The 17,189-nt window shown below is 54.9% G+C and overlaps 5 protein-coding genes across 5 annotated transcripts; 2 read left to right on the top strand and 3 right to left on the bottom strand.

Annotated features, from left to right (window-relative positions):
- Positions 1-1,418: 1,418 nt before the first annotated feature.
- On the bottom strand, positions 1,419-2,084 carry JCM15063_002982 (uncharacterized protein; the record flags this gene model as incomplete). The annotated part of the gene is made up of 3 exons (XM_076680843.1): positions 1,419-1,561; positions 1,625-1,866; positions 1,933-2,084. The coding sequence occupies 3 exons, from the start codon at positions 2,082-2,084 to the stop codon at positions 1,419-1,421; spliced, it is 537 nt and encodes a 178-aa protein (XP_076532067.1).
- A 426-nt stretch (positions 2,085-2,510) lies between these two features.
- JCM15063_002981 (uncharacterized protein) lies at positions 2,511-6,636 on the top strand (the record flags this gene model as incomplete). The annotated part of the gene is made up of 2 exons (XM_076680842.1): positions 2,511-3,174; positions 3,242-6,636. The coding sequence occupies 2 exons, from the start codon at positions 2,511-2,513 to the stop codon at positions 6,634-6,636; spliced, it is 4,059 nt and encodes a 1,352-aa protein (XP_076532066.1).
- Positions 6,637-8,730: 2,094 nt separating this feature from the next.
- MEF1 (Mef1p) lies at positions 8,731-11,957 on the bottom strand (the record flags this gene model as incomplete). Its single annotated transcript, XM_076680841.1, has 13 exons — positions 8,731-8,876; positions 8,945-9,055; positions 9,123-9,342; positions 9,421-9,720; positions 9,784-9,927; positions 10,007-10,477; positions 10,544-10,694; positions 10,762-10,812; positions 10,876-10,980; positions 11,046-11,122; positions 11,191-11,279; positions 11,357-11,584; positions 11,660-11,957. The coding sequence occupies 13 exons, from the start codon at positions 11,955-11,957 to the stop codon at positions 8,731-8,733; spliced, it is 2,391 nt and encodes a 796-aa protein (XP_076532065.1).
- Positions 11,958-12,236: 279 nt separating this feature from the next.
- JCM15063_002979 (uncharacterized protein) lies at positions 12,237-15,178 on the bottom strand (the record flags this gene model as incomplete). Its single annotated transcript, XM_076680840.1, has 12 exons — positions 12,237-12,395; positions 12,479-12,970; positions 13,043-13,213; positions 13,294-13,656; positions 13,755-13,942; positions 14,010-14,262; positions 14,337-14,347; positions 14,413-14,469; positions 14,552-14,595; positions 14,668-14,730; positions 14,865-14,880; positions 15,139-15,178. The coding sequence occupies 12 exons, from the start codon at positions 15,176-15,178 to the stop codon at positions 12,237-12,239; spliced, it is 1,857 nt and encodes a 618-aa protein (XP_076532064.1).
- A 302-nt stretch (positions 15,179-15,480) lies between these two features.
- Positions 15,481-16,877, top strand: JCM15063_002978 (uncharacterized protein; the record flags this gene model as incomplete). The annotated part of the gene is made up of 3 exons (XM_076680839.1): positions 15,481-16,112; positions 16,178-16,764; positions 16,828-16,877. The coding sequence occupies 3 exons, from the start codon at positions 15,481-15,483 to the stop codon at positions 16,875-16,877; spliced, it is 1,269 nt and encodes a 422-aa protein (XP_076532063.1).
- Between the last annotated feature and the right edge of the window lie 312 nt (positions 16,878-17,189).

The following is a 17,189-nucleotide window of genomic DNA, read 5'->3' as shown; positions in this document are numbered from 1 at the left end:
TTTTTGAATGCTTTCCCCATCGGGGTCCCCCGTTGGCTCCCCATTTTTCTTTTTACCCCTTCGCTTGGTTTTCCCCTCGTTTTAAACAATCAATTTCGCCAAAACCCCCCCCCCCCCCCGATTTCATGAGTTTCCTGAACGCTAGCGCACACGCACGCAGAAAACAAAATGAGACATACCTCAAACATGTTCATGATTCCTCCCAAAGCAATGTTGGACCAGTTGATGGTACGTTTTTGTCCAGGGACGACAGGTTCAGCAGCGATCGCCATTTTGTTCTTTTTTCTTCTCTTTCTAGAGAGAGCGGAAGAGGTCTGCGTTTTTCAAGACGAGGAACGAAAGGAAGGAAGGGAAAGTCAGCGAGAGAGCGAGATGGTTTTCTGACGTGGCACTCCAACATCCGGTGGGACGAGATGTGGTGCGGGAAAGATTCGAGTTGTCGAGTCGTGCACCGACGCGTAGCCCAACGACCGAAGCGAGAGGGGGCAGGCTCGAATTCGGTATAGAGGGAATCGGCAGGCTCACGTGAAGGGTCTAGAGAGGTTCAGGGAAGGGAAGCACAGGCGAGTCTAGGTCGTTGGGGTACCTGAGGATAACTCGATTTCGGACCCCACGTTCAGTCCTCGAGGCGTTCTACCGCGCTGAACACGTCTTTGGAGAGTTCACTCACGGAAGATGTAGCCTGAGGTAGGTCTATCAGAAGCGGAAACAGGCAAAGAAGAGCGTGAGGCGAACCGAGTCGAGTGGGACAGACGACAACTCAAATCTCTCAACTTGTTGGAAACGCGGGGTAATCGAGTCGTCTCATTCGTGCGTGCGTTTGCCGATGTTTGCCATGGATCTCTCGAGCTATTTTTTCTCCTTGATGGACAGAAACATTTAAGCATACCTGACCGTTCTAGGGATAGCGCAAAGCGAACATGAACGATTTCGGTACAGACAGATTTCAGGGAAAAGTCAATTATTGTCAAAATAGAATAATTTGTTCCAACAACGAAGGCGTCTCGAACAGTTACTGTTTACAGATGCTGCCGCGAATCGATAGGGCTCAGTATAGCAGCGAAATCGTGGTCTGCAAAGGTCACTGGCGCTGACGTGAACGCGAGTACGGCAGGATTGTGATTGGCGGTTGTTCCCCGGAATCGGACTCGAGTCTCGACGAGTAGTATTCAAATCGCCTTGGAGTCGTGTCGCTTGATGCACGCGCGTCGTTGCGGCCGCGGTAGGCCACGGCTGCAGCGCGAAACGAATTGCTGCCTGGTTTCCGGTTTGATGAATTTTGATGCAGCCATTGGATAGAGTGTCGTAGCGCGTAGCGCTGCATGTGCTTCCGATGGACGATTCAAAAGGAGTCGGCTTCGAAGGGGGGTCCTAGGCGATGAGTGGTACTCGGCCTACATGGTCATCTGCCTACATGCTCATCTTGCCGTGTCTGGCGTTGCTTCGTCGTGCTCGAATCGTTCCTTGATCCAGTCCCTCAAGTCGACTGTGCCACCTGCGAGTACTCCCATGCCGAGTCCGAGCATCAACCGTTTCCCCCGAGTGTGCCTCGACAAGCGGTCTGTAGCCGGAAAGTGTGAGCTTGGGTTTACGTTCGGAACGATTCTCTGTCAGTCAGACTCACAGAATGTTCCCGCGATGGCTGCGAGTCCTGTTCCAGCTGCACCTCCAGCGAACGTCTTGACCTTGGACGAATCGTCCCCGGTGCCGCTGTGCATCAACCCAGTCTTGAGCACGCGCTCGACCGCGTCTTGGGCGACGACAAACAGGCCAGTCCATGCTCCGAGCCTGCCACCGGTGACGAGTCCGCCTTTCATCGCGGCAAACAGGACGCGATAGTTCTTTGTCTTTTGGTAAAAGTACCACCTGAGCGAGACACGCGGTTCAGGTCCGCAGATCACGCTGATGGACAGAATAAGACGTCGGGCTCACCCTTGAACGGTCGTCGGCAAGCGGTGTGCATTCTCGGCGAGGAACTGCTTCGAAGCGAGTTTCGACGCCGACACGAGACCTGACGTGAATCCGAACGCGAATGCAGCGGTCGGGATCAGGACTGTATCTTGACGGACCCACGGCTTGTCCATTCTGAACGACGAATGGGAGAGTGAGATGGCGAGATGGTTCCCGCGGTCGCTGAAACTTTTTGTGAGTTGTTCCGCATCTCGTTTCCCGGTCCAACTCGCTCGCACGTCCCCTTGCACGGCGCGAGTTGAGGTGTGCTCGATCTCGGGCAGTGTCTTGCTGTGAGCTGCTCGACTCTGATCCGATTCTCACGCTCGAACGCTCACTGACGCGAGACGATTGTTTCGACCTGCAGATCGTCTGTTCGACTTGTCTGATCTCGAGGGCACATCGGTCATCGCTGCAAGCTGGCTCATTCACCGTCCCTCCCGCTGATCTGTACGTAACCCATCCCGCGTTCGCGCAAGTGACTGGGCTGACTCGCTTTGAGATTCAGTAGGCATCTCGCTTCCGGAGTGACATCAATCTCTCTCGCGTGTCTCGCTCGAATGCCTCGACCGCCGCCCGCGAGAGCAATCTCGAGCTGCTGCACGTGCACGCCTCGATCTACGCCCCGCCCGTCCCACTCGTGTCCGCCACATCGCTCGTCGTCCGCTGCTCACGCCGCTTGCTCTTCAGCCTCTCCATCGACGTCCTCGGTATCCTTGCATCCGCCGCATTCACAGTCGTTCACCACTTCGTCCGCTCAGTCTGCGACACCTTCCCTCGCAACAGCGTCTGGACCTCCTGCGCTACCAGTCCTCGATTTTCTGTACCCTGGTTTCGGCTTCTTTTCGAGATCGTTACCCCCACGCGTGGCCACCTCGACAGAACCCCTTCCACTCATTGGACCGACTCGTTTTCCTGCATCAGCATCGACGGACGATTCAATCTCGTACTTTGAAGTGCCCAAATCTTTCTCGTCCCCGACCCCCACGACGACGACGCGCACTTCGAATTCGAGATCGGTCTTGTTGTTCTCGAGTCAACCGAGTTTGCAGCATGGTACAAGTTGGAGGTCTGCGGTTTTGGTGGGAACTTGCGTGTGTGGCAGAGTTCGAGAGAGCTGTATGCACTGTCGTGCGAAAAGTACCGCTTCGGCCATGATCGAAACCCTTCCCCCTCTCGATATCAAGGGAAAGTCGCGTGAGATTGAGATTCCGTCGTCATCAAGTGAGTACATACCATTCATCGTCAACTACTCTCAGCTCACCTGTTTTTGATTCTGAACTTTCTCCAGCTGCAACCACTTCTTCCTCTGTCCCTCATGTGACCCCCTTTCGCTCGTTTCTCCACCTGCTCGATACCACACTGCCTTCGTCTCGCGTCTCGTCGACATCTGCTACCACTCGCGCGTCCCCACGCAAAGTTCGCCACCGTTCAAAACTGTCGAAACGTCATTCTCCCGAATCCCTCCTCGACAAATTGGCTCAAGATCTCGACCTCGATGTCAACTGGAATTCCCTCGATCACTATAACAAAATCGACTCGATTCGATTGTTTTCGAGAATCGTCAAATGGTCTGACTCGCTCGATTCGGCACCAGTAGGTCCACTCATGGGTACCGAACGAACAAACAGTGATCGAGCTACGCAAGAAGCACTGCGCCTGAAAGCGGGATCTTTGATCGAACGGTTCTTGAACAAGATTGCACGCGACGCTGAGAATGCGGAACGAGGTCGATTGAGTATCGCGGGGTTGTCGATCGAAGCATCCGCGTTGACCGGCAAGATTGATTCGATTCCGGATCGTCAAACCCAGTCTCTCTCACGATTCGAACAATCGATTCAAGACGTGTTTCGAGAAACACGTTGGCAACATCCTGGGAGAAATGAGGATCAGGACAAGGAACGCAAGAAACGAATTCAAGCGATGAGGACTGCACTGTCAAACTTGTTCGAAGGATGGACTCGCACGTCTTCTAATTCAGACGCAGGAGAACTTGCGCTCAACTTGGTTCTCGAGTACGACCTCGAACCTTTGTTCGAGACGACGATCCATCCAGAATCTCGACGACGGCAAGAACAAGCTTACAACGACATCCTCAAACGACAGTACGGGATCTTACTCGCTCGATTGAACCCGACTCCATCAGAGTGGGTCGTTGGACATGCGGACGAAACGGCGACACGGTTGCATTTGGTCAGACACCTCGCAAGATCTGGATCGGCGGGAGAAGCGAGAATCATTTGGGATGGAATCGCAAACGAACAACTCGACGGTCCGGCTGCTGAAGCGAATCGACTCGAAAGTTTGACGGCACTCGTCGATGGGTTGATCATGGAACGATTGTACGAGGATGCCAACGCACTCACGGCCGAACTCGACAGTCTCGCGAAAAAAGTTCAACTTGAAGCGCCCCTCGAACCCTCGCTCGTCCTCAAGGCGTACCAAGTCTTGTCGAAACTCGCATCGAATCAAGGTCGCACGTCGATTCTCGAACGCGTGCAGAAAAAGATTTTCAACCTCGCAACGTCTGAATCCGTCGTCGTCACTCCGACCGAATCACTCGCTCGACAAATCCGGTCGAAATCCGCCCGGGCTGAAACAAATTCGGTTCGAGAAATGTTTGAACACTTTCGTGGTACTCGAGAATGGGAACTTGCTACAAAGGAGGACCAGGCAAAGTTGTGGAGTCAGGTCATCCTCTCCCAGACCCGTATCAACCATGTCGAAGGTGCCGTCAAGACTCTGAGAGAACTCGTCTTGTCAGGATTGCGAGCTCCTACCGCTGCGGTCAACTCGATCCTGTTTGGATTCGCGAGGCGGGGAGACGTCGATCGAGTCGATTCACTGTTTCACCAACTGGCGCAGGGCGATTTCGAAGACACGAGACCGGACGTTGGGAGTTGGAACGCGCTCGTGCTCGCAAGAACGACAGTCAAGGATCCTAGCGCGGCAGTTCGGGTCATTCGAGCGATGCAACGGAACCAGTTCAAGCCGAACCGACAAACCTGGACGACCCTCATGGCCGGCATGGTTGATACCGCTCAATGGCGTCAAACGTTCGAGATTTACCGGTACCTTGAACAGCACCCTTCGGTCGAGATGCGACCCGATACGGCCACGACAAACGTCGTCCTCAAAGCCTGTGTCCTGACTGCGACTCCTGCCAGCTCGGTCATCGCGTTGTTCCGTCAGCTTCTCCAGCGAGGGTTCCGACCCAACATGATGACCTACACCCTCGTCCTACAAAGTCTCACGACTGCAGGGTTGATGGATATTGCCGAAGAGCTGTACCTCATGATGGATCGTCCTCCTTCGACGGGCTCGACCGCTCTCCCGACTTCAATGACACCAGTTCGACCCGATGCGTTCATCTTCTCAACTCTCATCGCCGGGTACCTCAAACGTGACGAGAAGATGAAAGCAAAGGCGTGTCTAGCCGAGATGCGTCGACGCGGCATCGAGCCTTCCTCGATCACGCTCGCGATCGTTGTCGGTTCTCGACTTGGGGAACGCAGCACTCCAATGAAGGTCAAGCAGATGATCGCTGAAGCGAGACAGTTGCTCCAGGAGGAGGAAGGTTCAGGAGTTGGGTTGACTCGATGGAGAAGAGCGCAACCTCCGCGACGAGATCGCAAGTTGGCTCTCGGTCAAGAAGCAGCGACGATCTTTGCCCCCATTTTTCAGTCGGCTGCGAAGCAAGGTCTCACCGCCGCAGCCCTCGAACTGCTTGAAGAGGTTCACTCGAGAAATCGTGACGCAGTTCCGATCGAGCTCTACACGATGCTCATGGACGCGTTCCGACGTACGGACAATATTGACATTGCCGCGGACAACATCAAGGCAATTTGGGACCGAGCGTACGAATCCGTCGCGGGACGATTCATCGTTGCTCGTGATCCGAAAACGGCGCATTCGATCTCGACCGACCTCACGGCTCATATCTTGACGACTTCAAACCTCGACTTGCGGGTCGATGCTGCCCGTTCTTCAATCCTCTGCGTCCCCCTCTCGATCTTGCTCGAATCCCTCTACCAAGCAGGTCGGCATCATCTGTTCGGCCAGATCTGGCGTGCACTCGCTCGCCAAGGGTTCTCGTTCGATGCTTCAAACTGGAACATCCTCGCAATCTACTTTGCTCGCGACCTCCAGCTCGAGCGTGCGTTCTGGATCTCGGAAAACATCCTCTGTCGTCCCCACGACGATACCTCGCCTGTCCCATCTCCAGCCCATTTCGAATCCGCGTTCTCCCACGTGACTCGATCGAGCGCGATTGCGAGAATGCCTACGAGGTTACACAACCTGCGTCGACCGGAACAGGATCAACAGAGATTACACCCTACCGATTTGGCAACGCTCCTCGCGACTCCTGCGCACCGTTCAGAATCGACTCTCGACCTCGGGGAAACGTTCGAAGAGGCACTCCGCGTACGAGAAGCGACGTTCTGGCATCCGTTTGGAGGGTTGCTCGAAGCGCTCCAACTCGCGCTCGATGCGTTGAAGACTTCGGGTGATGCACAGCACGATGGCGAGAAGCTGTCGGCATCTGCTCTCGGGGACAAGTTCATGTCGGAACATCCTAGGACGATGGAAGCGATCGAATTGTGGAGAACGAAAGGAGAGAGGAAGGCGAGGAAATGGGAGAGGTACATGTCGTTGAGGGGATCGGGGACACCTCTTGAGCAGTGAGGCTCTTAGTCTGCGTGTCATTGGGGATCTGTTTCGGAGTTATTTTTACCGCCGTTTCGTCGTTATCGTTGTCGTGTTTCCCTTTCTCTCCTCGCAAAGCAAAGCATTCCTTTCGCAATCTCTCTCTCTTTCTTTTTCCTTCAAACTTTACCAACATTTGACTATACCCACTCCACCTCTGCACCTGTTTATTGTACACCTCGCAAATGCAAGATATGGTATCGTTTTCTCTGCGAAATATGGTTCGTATCTAACTCTTACCTCGCGAGCGCTCTAGTTGACGAATGATTTGCGCCTGTGTCGCTTGTTTCCGGTGCCTTTCGCCGATTTTTCGGGCGAGGAGAAAAGTGAGCCGTGTCTCACCTTGGCTTATCGCTATCGGTATCCGCGTGCAAGTGTCACGATCTCGTTACAGCCGCTCTCTCTCCCCTCGCTCACGTTGGATCGCTTTCCTTTCCTACTCTACACGAGCTGATAAGCTTCGAAGAGCTTATCTCGAACTTTGCCGGACAACCCGCGACGCCTGGTCCAACGATCGGACCCTTGCTTGTTTCACCCATTCACCTAGTTCGACGACAATGGAATCGGTATCTTCAACACCTTGCTCACCCGTATCGACAGAAACCCAGTTGTCTACGACTGCAGGTTGTCCCATGGTCAAGATCTCGCAACGTGCGAGCTTGAGTTGTACCGAATGTAGTCGCAGGGTAAGGTAATCTTACGACAAACTTGCAGTCATTTTTTGCGAATTGACCAATCGGTTCCCGTGCAATCGCTGTTGACAGAAGACGAGATGGTAAGAGAAATCGACTTTTACAACTCGAACATCAACGTTTTGAGCTGGAGGGCAAGATGCGCCGGCTATGCTAACAAGATTTGAGGCTGATGTTGAGAATTGTGACTGTTCATACAGTGACAAGTCATCACCCTGCAACAATTGTCGGAAAAGAGGCAAAGCCCACCTTTGTCAGGTGGCCATGCACATACAGAAACCGTTTGAGTGCTTTCTCGATTCGCTCACAACGCTACATGCCCTGACCCTTGTCCATCGATCTCTCACAGAACCAAGAGACCGAGTAAGAGATATACTGCGGTCCCAATCGATGTTGATCGGACCACGCTGCCAACACCGCCAGGATCCGAGCTGAATCGAGCACTGCCTCTTCCCCTTCCGCTCGCCGACTCTCCTCCACTGTCAGCTCCAAGTGGATCAACTTCGATTGAACCCTTGATAGAAGAGCTTGAGCGACTTCGATCACTGGTTGGAACCCTCGAGGCAAGAGTGGGTTCACTCGAAGGCTTTCTTTCGAGCCTTTTTGCGCCACCACCTGCTCATTCGACAACCCAACCCTCTTTTGGTACCCCTGCTCACGGTCCTCATTATCATCCCGATCTATGGAGGTATCCGACCATGTTTGCGCACCCAAACTCGAATCCTTCGTCTCCGTTCGGGTTCGCCGGTGGCCACCCTTATCCTGTTCCCTATCCCTGGCCTCATCCTTCACCCGCACAAGTATCTCGAGAAGAAAGCACAGTCTCTCAACAGCGACAAGAGGAGGAGGTAGAGAAACCGACATCCAGTGCCCTACAACTGACAAACCTCTCACACCGGTTCTCACTCCCAATCCCACCTCCTACGATCCCTTCGAGTACACCTCGAACGGATTTGAAAACTTCTTCTGGACATGGGGAAGGTTCAAGAGGAACAGGAAACGAGGGATTGGAAACGGATCGAAGACGAAGTTCGACATTGGACAAATTGTTGTCACCGACTTCTATCGACGAGTAGACCAGTCGAGAATCGTGATATGCGTTGAACTTTTCATCTAGTCATCTATCGAAGAAGCTTGGGATTGAAACGAAGAGAGAGTGGTGATGGGAGATAGAGAGGAAGGAGAAACTAAACGTTCCTTTTGGGAGTTTGCAAAGACGGGTAGACTATCCATGAAGGGGAGATGCTGTTGATACAATAAACTACTCAGAAATCGCTCAGAAGAAGGCCGAATCCGAGGAACCCGGATCAGAGTGCGCAAGGACGAAACACGACAAAAAGAAAACAGAATGAGAACGAGCCCGATCAAGAGGGTTTAACGATTACTTCTTGGCTGAAGCGGCGCCCGAAAACTTGTTGTGGGCCTCGATCATCTCGCGTTGGATGTTGGGCAGGACGGCCGAGTGTCGAAGGTACTCCATCGTGAACTCTCCCTTGCCCTGGGTCATACCACGGATTTGAGATGCGTCTAGAAATCCAAATCAGAAGATTGTCAGGAACTGGAAGTCCAGGGAGACAAGATCACGGAGAGCTTACATCCGAACATCTCGTTGAGAGAAACCTCGCAAACGAGCGAGAACTCTTCCTCGCGAATCTCGGTGTCGACGATCGTACCCTTGCGCTGGTTGATACCTCCAATGACAGCACCTGTGCCAGACCGATGAAACCGTCAATGGGTGCGCAGAGTTCCGAGATCGAAGGGCGTGAGGATTACCTTGGAACTCGATCGGAGCAACGATATCGACCTTCATGACGGGCTCGAGGACGACAGGTCGACCCTTGGGGAACGCTTCCTTGAACGCGCCTTGCGCCGCGAGTCGGAATGCGAGTTCGGAGGAATCGACTTGGTGAGCAGCACCGTCCTCGAGGATGAACTTGCAACCCGAGATCGGGTGGCCAGTGAGAATACCTCGCTCGAGAGCATCGTTGAAACCCTGTCGATTTCCCATATGTCAGATTAGCCCTCCAAAGCGTTGAGTGCCAATGGTCAATGAGGTCATAAAGAGACTAACCTTTTGGACTGCCGGGATGTATGCAGCGGGAATGTTGCCACCAATGACACTCGATTCGAAAGCAGTGTCCTTGCCCGTAGTCTCGTCCATCTCCATCGGCTCGATGCGACCAACAACTTTACCGTACTGACCGGCACCTCCCGACTGCTTCTTGTGCGTGTAGGCGAACGAGACGGGCTCCGTGATCGTTTCCCGGAACGCGACGCGAGGTTTGCCGGTGACGCATTCGACGTTGTACTCACGCTTCATACGCTCGACGTAAATGTCAAGGTGAAGCTCTCCCATACCGGAAATAATGGTCTAAGGATTCGAGGTCAGACTCCTTTCTTCTCCCTGGAATCATCGCAATGAGCTGAACCTCACCTCTTGCGATTCAGAGTCGACGTGCACTCGGAATGTTGGGTCCTCCTTCTGGAAACGGTTCAACGCGCGCGAGAAATTGGGAGTCTCCTGACCCTTGGGTCGGATCGCGAGCGAGATGACGGGTTCGGGCACAAACATGGAGGTCTGTTCAACAGAGACCCAACGTGACAGGTCAGTCAGGGGAACCGTCTCTCTCGAGTTTGTGATAGGCTTCAGGACTTGCCATGGTGTATCCTCCACCTCCTGGCGCGTCGGAGAACGTGTCTCCAGACGAACACTCGACACCAAACATGGCGCAGATCTCACCAGCTCCGATACTGTCGACATCCTCCATCTCGTCCGAGTGCATCCTGACCAGGCGAGGAACCTTGACCTTCTTTCCGGTGCGGACATTCGTGATCGTTCCTCCCTTCTTGAGCGTACCTTGGTAGACTCGGATGTACGTGAGTTGTCCGTAGCGTCCTTCTTCGAGCTTGAACGCGAGGGAGACGAGCGGTGCCGATGAAGTCGGCGAGAGAGTTTGAGGAGGATCGTTCGGCTTCTCAATGTTGGTCGCGAGCGCGAGAGACTCGTCCGGAGTCGGGAGGTAGAGACAGACACCGTCGAGAACGGCTTGAACCGATTTGTTCGCAAGGGCCGATCCCATGAAGACCGGGGTGAATTTGAGCGAGGTCGTCGCACGGCGGATGGCAGCCTGGAATCACTCGACATGTCAGTTTCGGCCCTCGATCAGCCAGAGAGGAATGTAGAGGAGATTCACAGTCAGCTCTTCCGGAGCAATCTCCCGCTCCTCGAGCCATGCCTCGGCAATCTCGTCGTCGACTTCGGCGAGAGATTCAACGAGTTCGGCACGCTTGGCCTGAGCCGCCTCGACAAACTCGCTGGGGACGTCTCCAGTGCGAATGGTAATTCTAGTAAGCTGACGATGTCAGTGCCTGTCGACCTCTGGCTATGCGATCGCTCATGAGAAATGCCTACCCCTTCTCTCCCTCGTTGTAGATTGCTTTCCATCGCACCAGATCGATAACACTAAAGGCACAACGTACCATCAGCCGAATGAAACCGGACTCGGATGAGAATCGGATTCTTTACCCAGCAAAGTCGGCTTCGGCACCCATCGGCAATTGAACCATGGCCGCGTTCATTCGAAGTTTCGTGCGAAGTTGGTTCAAGACTCGTTCAGGGTTTGCACCAGCGCTACAAGCACAGATTCAAGATCAGTCCCGCCCGTCATTGTGAATGTAGCTTGGGCCGAGTCGTACCGGTCCATCTTGTTGATGAAGGAGAGTCGAGGCACGTTGTAACGACGCATCTGGCGGTCGACAGTGATGGTTTGCGACTGATCAAGGTCCTGTGTCAGTTGGCAATCCTGAAAAGCGGAGAGCTGTTTTCTTGAGGAGGACTGACTTGAACGCCAGAGACAGCACAGAGCACGAGCACAGCGCCATCAAGGACACGAAGCGCACGCTCAACCTCGATGGTGAAATCGACGTGACCTAGATTACAGCTGGGATTAGCAAGGTCTCTCGAGCACACAAGAAAATGGCGAAAAACACCCCGAGGTGAGACTTACCGGGAGTATCGATAATGTTGATTGCGTACTTGCCCTCGCGGTCTTTGACCGGGCATTCGTTTACATTCCAATCGGCAAAAGTTGCAGCGGATTGAATAGTGATTCCCTTTTCTCGCTCGAGTTCCATCGAGTCCATCTTGGCTCCAACACCATCTCGACCCCTGACTTCGTGAATTGCGTTCGTTCGTCCAGTGTAGTACAGAATGCGTTCCGTAAGAGTGGTCTTGCCTGGACCGCGAAATGAGTGAATCAGCAAAGAGCTTGACCTCCACACGGCTATCGAGAAATGCGCAGGCGACTTACCCGAATCGATGTGAGCACTGATTCCTACATTCCTGAGCCTCGTCAACCGCGACACATCGGCATCGTTGAGTTGGTAGACGGGAGGAAGAGGTTTCGGCGCTTCCGGTTTCGCCTCGTCCCTCACGCGGCTCGAAGCGGTCAAGCTCCTCGAGAAAGGTTGCGAGACTCGTTGGGACCACAATGCCGTGGCGACTGGGCGGGCGGAAGGACGCGTGACGCGGGGAACGACAGTTGAAAGAGTCCGGCGAGGACCTTGTCGGATCGAGGCAGCGGACGAATTCGCAAAGGACCGAAGCATCTTGACAAGAACCAGGTGGGCCGAGTTGTGATTGTTCACGGGTCGCTACGTCCGGTCGTCGAGTAGTGGCGAGTCGTGAATTAATGTCTCGAAATGTTTCGCGCATCGCCTCTCGCTTTTTCACAATCTAAGTCATACTTCAAGCGAGCCCCGAAAGCGATTACAGCACGGCGGACAGCAGCATTACATGTATGTATGTACGATTCAAGGGTATATATCGAGAAAGTCAGGTGTTCCCCTCGCGCACGCTCAGCTGGCCATGGATTCGGAAAAGGTTTTCTACTTGCGCTTCTTGCCAACATGTATACTGTCATCGTCATCCGTGTCGAGACTGCGCTTCTTGCTTGTATCCGAAGGGCCTTCACATCGGGGGCAGAACCATTCGCCATCCGGAATTCCAGTCAGGTTCAAACATCCAAGATGATAAGCGCCTTCACACTGTCAAAAGTCCCAAATCATGCCGTCATCAGCTTTCATCGCTCCGTCACTCTGCATGCGGAGAGAGCGAAAAAGGGACAGACCATTTCGCATTCGAGCGAGTCTCCCATAGGCTCGTTCTCGATCCGACCACACACGTTGCACTCGTCACGAACGTTATCGAGTAAGGGATACCGCGGCAGTTCTTCCCACGCAGCCTGCACCGTTCGGCTCATCACAATTGCGTTCTTTTTCCGCTCTTGCGCTGACGTGACCGGTGCATCGACCGGTGCGGGAGATCCTGCAGCGGGTGACGGTGCACCAAACGCGAACCCAAAGCCCGAGAGATCGATCGAGGGTTTGAACGCTGTCGAACCCGAAGATTCCGTCGCAACGGGTGCAAGCTCGGTCGCATCAGACGCAACTGAAGAGTCGATAGGCGCCGGGACTGATTCGAGTTTTTTCGATTCTTCCTTGGCAGCTTCGGTCGGGGGAGGTCGGGCAATGAAGAAAGTCGTGTTTTGACCAGCAGCGATGTCGAGTAACTCGACGCCGTCGAGATAGTCGATCCGCTGAGGTTTCGTGCTCGACTTGGACTGTGTCCGTTCCGAGCCGATGTCAGCCTTTTTCCAAGTTGCGGAAGACCGGCTCTTGGAATGAATCCTCACAGATCCAGGACCGAGTGCCAATTCTCCATAGTGCGCGTTCTGTCCCCATGCGACTGTGAAATCGCCCTCTTTCGGATCCTGCGCGTGCGCAAACAAGGTGACGCCTCCAGATGAGATAATCTTCCATTGGTAGCCCATGATGTCTTGTACAGGTCGAGGCGTCATCCAAGGCTGCGAAATCGTCGATACCCCGGGGGATCATCAGCTTGAGAAGAACGTCAAATCACTGTCGAAGCGAAGTTTTTCCGTACTTGACCGGCAGATCCGTCCCCTGACGTTTTCCACTTTCCACACAGCAACACCATTCCTTGGTTGTCAATGAACAAGTTGTTTGTGCTTCCCGCCGCGATGTGGCGACATCTCGTCAAAACGTTGTCACCCGCGAACGTAGGAATTTGAGTCGGCTTGAGCACATCCATCTGTGCGCCGAGACCGGTACGTCCGAGACCGCCGAACCCCCAAGAGTAAACGTACCCTTCGCTGTCGAGTGCAAGGTTGTGTTGTTGTCCACTCGCGATCTGTACGACTTTGCGACCTTCGAGCGCGCCTTCGATCAACAGGGGTTCGGCTTGTTCGTCAAACAAGACTCGAGATGCCGCAATATGTTCTCCAGTCTGCGTAAAAAGATCACAAGGGCAAGCTGTCAGCCTAAAGACTGGCTTAGAAACGTTGAACCCATTCTCTCGCGAAGAGAAAAAAGCGTCAGCCTTACCCGGCCATTTCCGAGAACTCCTTTCTCACCCGTGCCGACAGCGTACACCTTGCCCGTCTCGGTGAGGAAGAGCGTATGACTGGTGCCACACGTGGCGGAAACGACCTTTTCCGACAAGAGATCGCCGTTGACCCGTGTGAACGACGAGACGTGTTCGACGCCTTCGTGTCCGCACTGTCCACAATTGTCTGTAACAAGCAGCGAGAGGTGAGCACTCGTCCTCTCACGAGTCAAGCCATGGGTTTGCGAACGCACTCCACCCGCAGGTCCACGCTTCGCCGCTCTCGGTAACGAGCACCGTGTGAGCTCGTCCGACCGCAGCCGAGACGATTTTCTGAGACTTGAGCTCTGTCGGCGCATTGTCGTCGGGAAGATCGCGCAGTCGGAACGGGAACAATGCCGCAGGAGTACTCGAAGGGAGTCCCTCCTGAGTCAGGTAAGGATCGGCAAACTCGCCAGGGAGGGGATACGTGATCTGGTGATGATCGTTCCGACCAAACAGGTATGCCTGGATATTGAGCGAGGTCACATCAGCGATACCGCTCCCGCCGTAGGATGGGTGATTACGGTAAAGAGACCGACTTGATCGTCAACTGTTCGAGGCAAGGTCAGAGACTATTCAGCCCATGCCGACCATTTTAGGGTTGTGCGAGCTCACGAGTGAGGGCAACAGCATGACAGCCAGAGTGAGAGGTGAACACGCGCTTGAACTTGACTGGTACAACAGAAAAGCGGATCGAGCGTCAAATCCAACTGAACCCTGGGAGGTAGGTACCCGCGAGCGATCAGTCGCTCACTATTGGCCACGTTCCTGACGATGCTGGCGCCGTACAATTCCGGTCTGTCCGAGCACGAAATAAGAGTGGTGAGCGTTGCAGCGCCCGGACCCGGAGAAACGCCGATAGTCACTCACTTTTCCTCGCTGACGAAATTCTTGTTTGACTTGTCTTTGCGGCCGAGAGTTGCGAAATCCGTACTGGAAGCGTGCCAGCGAGGCGAACAGATGAGGAGGTGAGCAAGCGAAGGTGGCACGAAAGGGGCGGATTTAGAGGGTGACACGTAGGGTGAGCGACTTGGACGAGAGGGCGTGATCGAGAGCGAAGCGCTTACCCGCCGGCAATCAGAACTGCGGCAGGCGAAGCAGGGTCACATGCAGAAGGAGTCAGTTTGCGGAAAGACATGCATTGCGAAGGCCGGCATGAGCGAACCGCGGAGTTCGCTTCCTGCCAGAGCCTCGTGCGGTTCCCGCTCGGAGCGAACGGCGAGACGGAAGGAAACGGGCACGTGGGGAATCCGGAAAGAGTGACACGATCGGCAGGAATGCGAGAGCGGGGGAGACAACGAGAGAGCCAGAGAAGGGGCGAGCGAGAGAAGAGCGACGTACGACGGCCCCACGGAGCTTCGAGCGCCGAAGTCGCAGCCATTGACACAGCTTGGAGAGCGAAACTTGCACAAAACAAGCCAACACCGTCACCTGAAACGCCGCGGCGATTTCCATTTGCAATTTCTTGGTCGCTGCCTTTGTCCGTCGACCCACGCTCTCGGCCCGTGCGATCCACCTCTTCCGACAGTCAGCTTCAACAGCTCGACCTCCTCAGCCGCTTACCAGGAGTAAACAGCGCGAGAACGACCGTTCCGACTCTGTCCTTGCTTGTGCCGGAATCGTGCGCACCGTGTCCCACTCTCGCGAGTCGACCCACTCGTATATTCGCCCCGACCGCCGACAATGGAACGATCCTTTGGCGCTTCGACGTCGACCCTGCTCGCGACCCCGACCCCGCTTGATCGTCGGTCGCGACCTGCAACTTCTTCATCTCCTCTCGCGTCCGCCTCCACCCTGCTCGCTCACAACCAGCTCGCGCAGTCGATCGGCCATGCCAGCACTTCTTCCGCACTGCAGCCCCGCAACCTGAACGCGAGCGCATCGTCGCCAGCTGCTTCACACTCGCTCATCGGTGCCACGAAAGCCGTTCGGTTCTCTCCCGCGCACGCGAGCACAACCGCCTCGTTCTCAAACGCGTACTCGTCCGCACCTTCGTCCAGGATCCAGAGCATCGCGACCCCACCGCGATCTCTCAGTTCGCCCTCGCTGAGCGCGCTGCAGCGCTCGAGCAGTTATGGGGTCGGTTCCGGCGCCGCTGCGACCCCGCCGAGACCCCAACCCTCGTACCAACAGGTCGCGAAGCACGTGCAGCACTCGGTGCAGGCCGTGGCTGAAACTCCCGAGCGAGCGGTCCAAGAGATCAAGCACAAACTCGAAGCGGCACCGATTGGGAGAGGCGAAGCGGCGCGGCGGTTGCGGGTCAATGCCGTCTTGCTCGTGGCGTGGTGGGTGTCGAGCCGAACGGCTGGCTACCGGTCAGTTGAGCCCGTCTTGTCGAGATAGTCATGATTTCCCTTACTGAACAAAACCACATTCGCAGGTTTGCTGCTGGTCATCTTGTCGCGCTTTTGCCTGCCCTCGATACGCCTCTCCTCGTGTTCGAGACCCTCCTTCTGTTCCTCCTCGGCTGGAACATTCTCGACTCTCTGCGAGCATTGCAGAAGCTCTCGGCGCTCCCATCAACTCGTGCGACGGTCAACCCGATCCTGACGACAACCATCTCGTCGAGGCCGGGCCCGGTCCGGTCGACCTCTGCATCCGCGTCAACGCCGGTTCGATCGTCGCCCAAGACGCGTGCCCATCCTTCTCCCCTTGTCAGTCGGTTCGTCTCGCCAGCAAAATCGACTCAGGTCGGTGCAAACACTTCGCCGTTCCGTTCGTCTTCGCTCGCCTCCGACACGCCTCCAACGCCGCAGACCCCGACGAGCGCACTGAATCGAAATGCGGGGTCCGTCTCGGCGAGTGCGCTCAGCCGAAGGAGCCTCGGAGGATTGGGAGGTTCACCTGGCGGTGCGAGTCCCCTCGGAAGGAGTGTCAGCTCTGGAGCAACCGGTACGACTCCGCTCAAGGCGGACGAGATTAATGGAGCTCTCCTCGCTTACGAAGCGCGCCACAGTCCGACAAATCGTGAGACTCTCGCTTTGGAAATCTCGAGAACTGACAAAAAATACTGATACCGATTGTGACCAGCTCGCGTGTCGATCAATACGAAGGAAGAGATTGACCGATTATTCGAGTAGAAAGGAGTAATTGCAGTGCAGTGCGCAGAGCTGTTTCGGAGTTCGTCTTTGCTTACCTACCCATCTTTCGGTCTTCCTTTTTCTCTTCTGTACTGTCGTTTCTCTTGCAAGCCATTAGCACCTGCAGCACGATCCCGATGATTGATAGGGTTTGTGCGTGTGGAAGAGTTCGCGTTTGCTCGTGCAGTGTCCGAGATACGTAATGCTCTCCTGGCCGAGCGAAGGAACTCGCGCTGCCGTAACAGATCTCTTGCTCTCGTTCTTACACTTTTCACCTCGACTACACCTGGTGCGCTCGCGCGAGTCAGACCC

Source organism: Sporobolomyces koalae (genome assembly GCF_050403365.1).
Source record: "Sporobolomyces koalae JCM15063 DNA, S_koalae_JCM15063T_v1_ctg46, whole genome shotgun sequence".
In the NCBI taxonomy this organism is placed as follows: domain Eukaryota; kingdom Fungi; phylum Basidiomycota; class Microbotryomycetes; order Sporidiobolales; family Sporidiobolaceae; genus Sporobolomyces; species Sporobolomyces koalae.
Note: the sequence above shows the minus strand (reverse complement) of the source record. Positions and strands in the feature narration are given on the sequence as shown.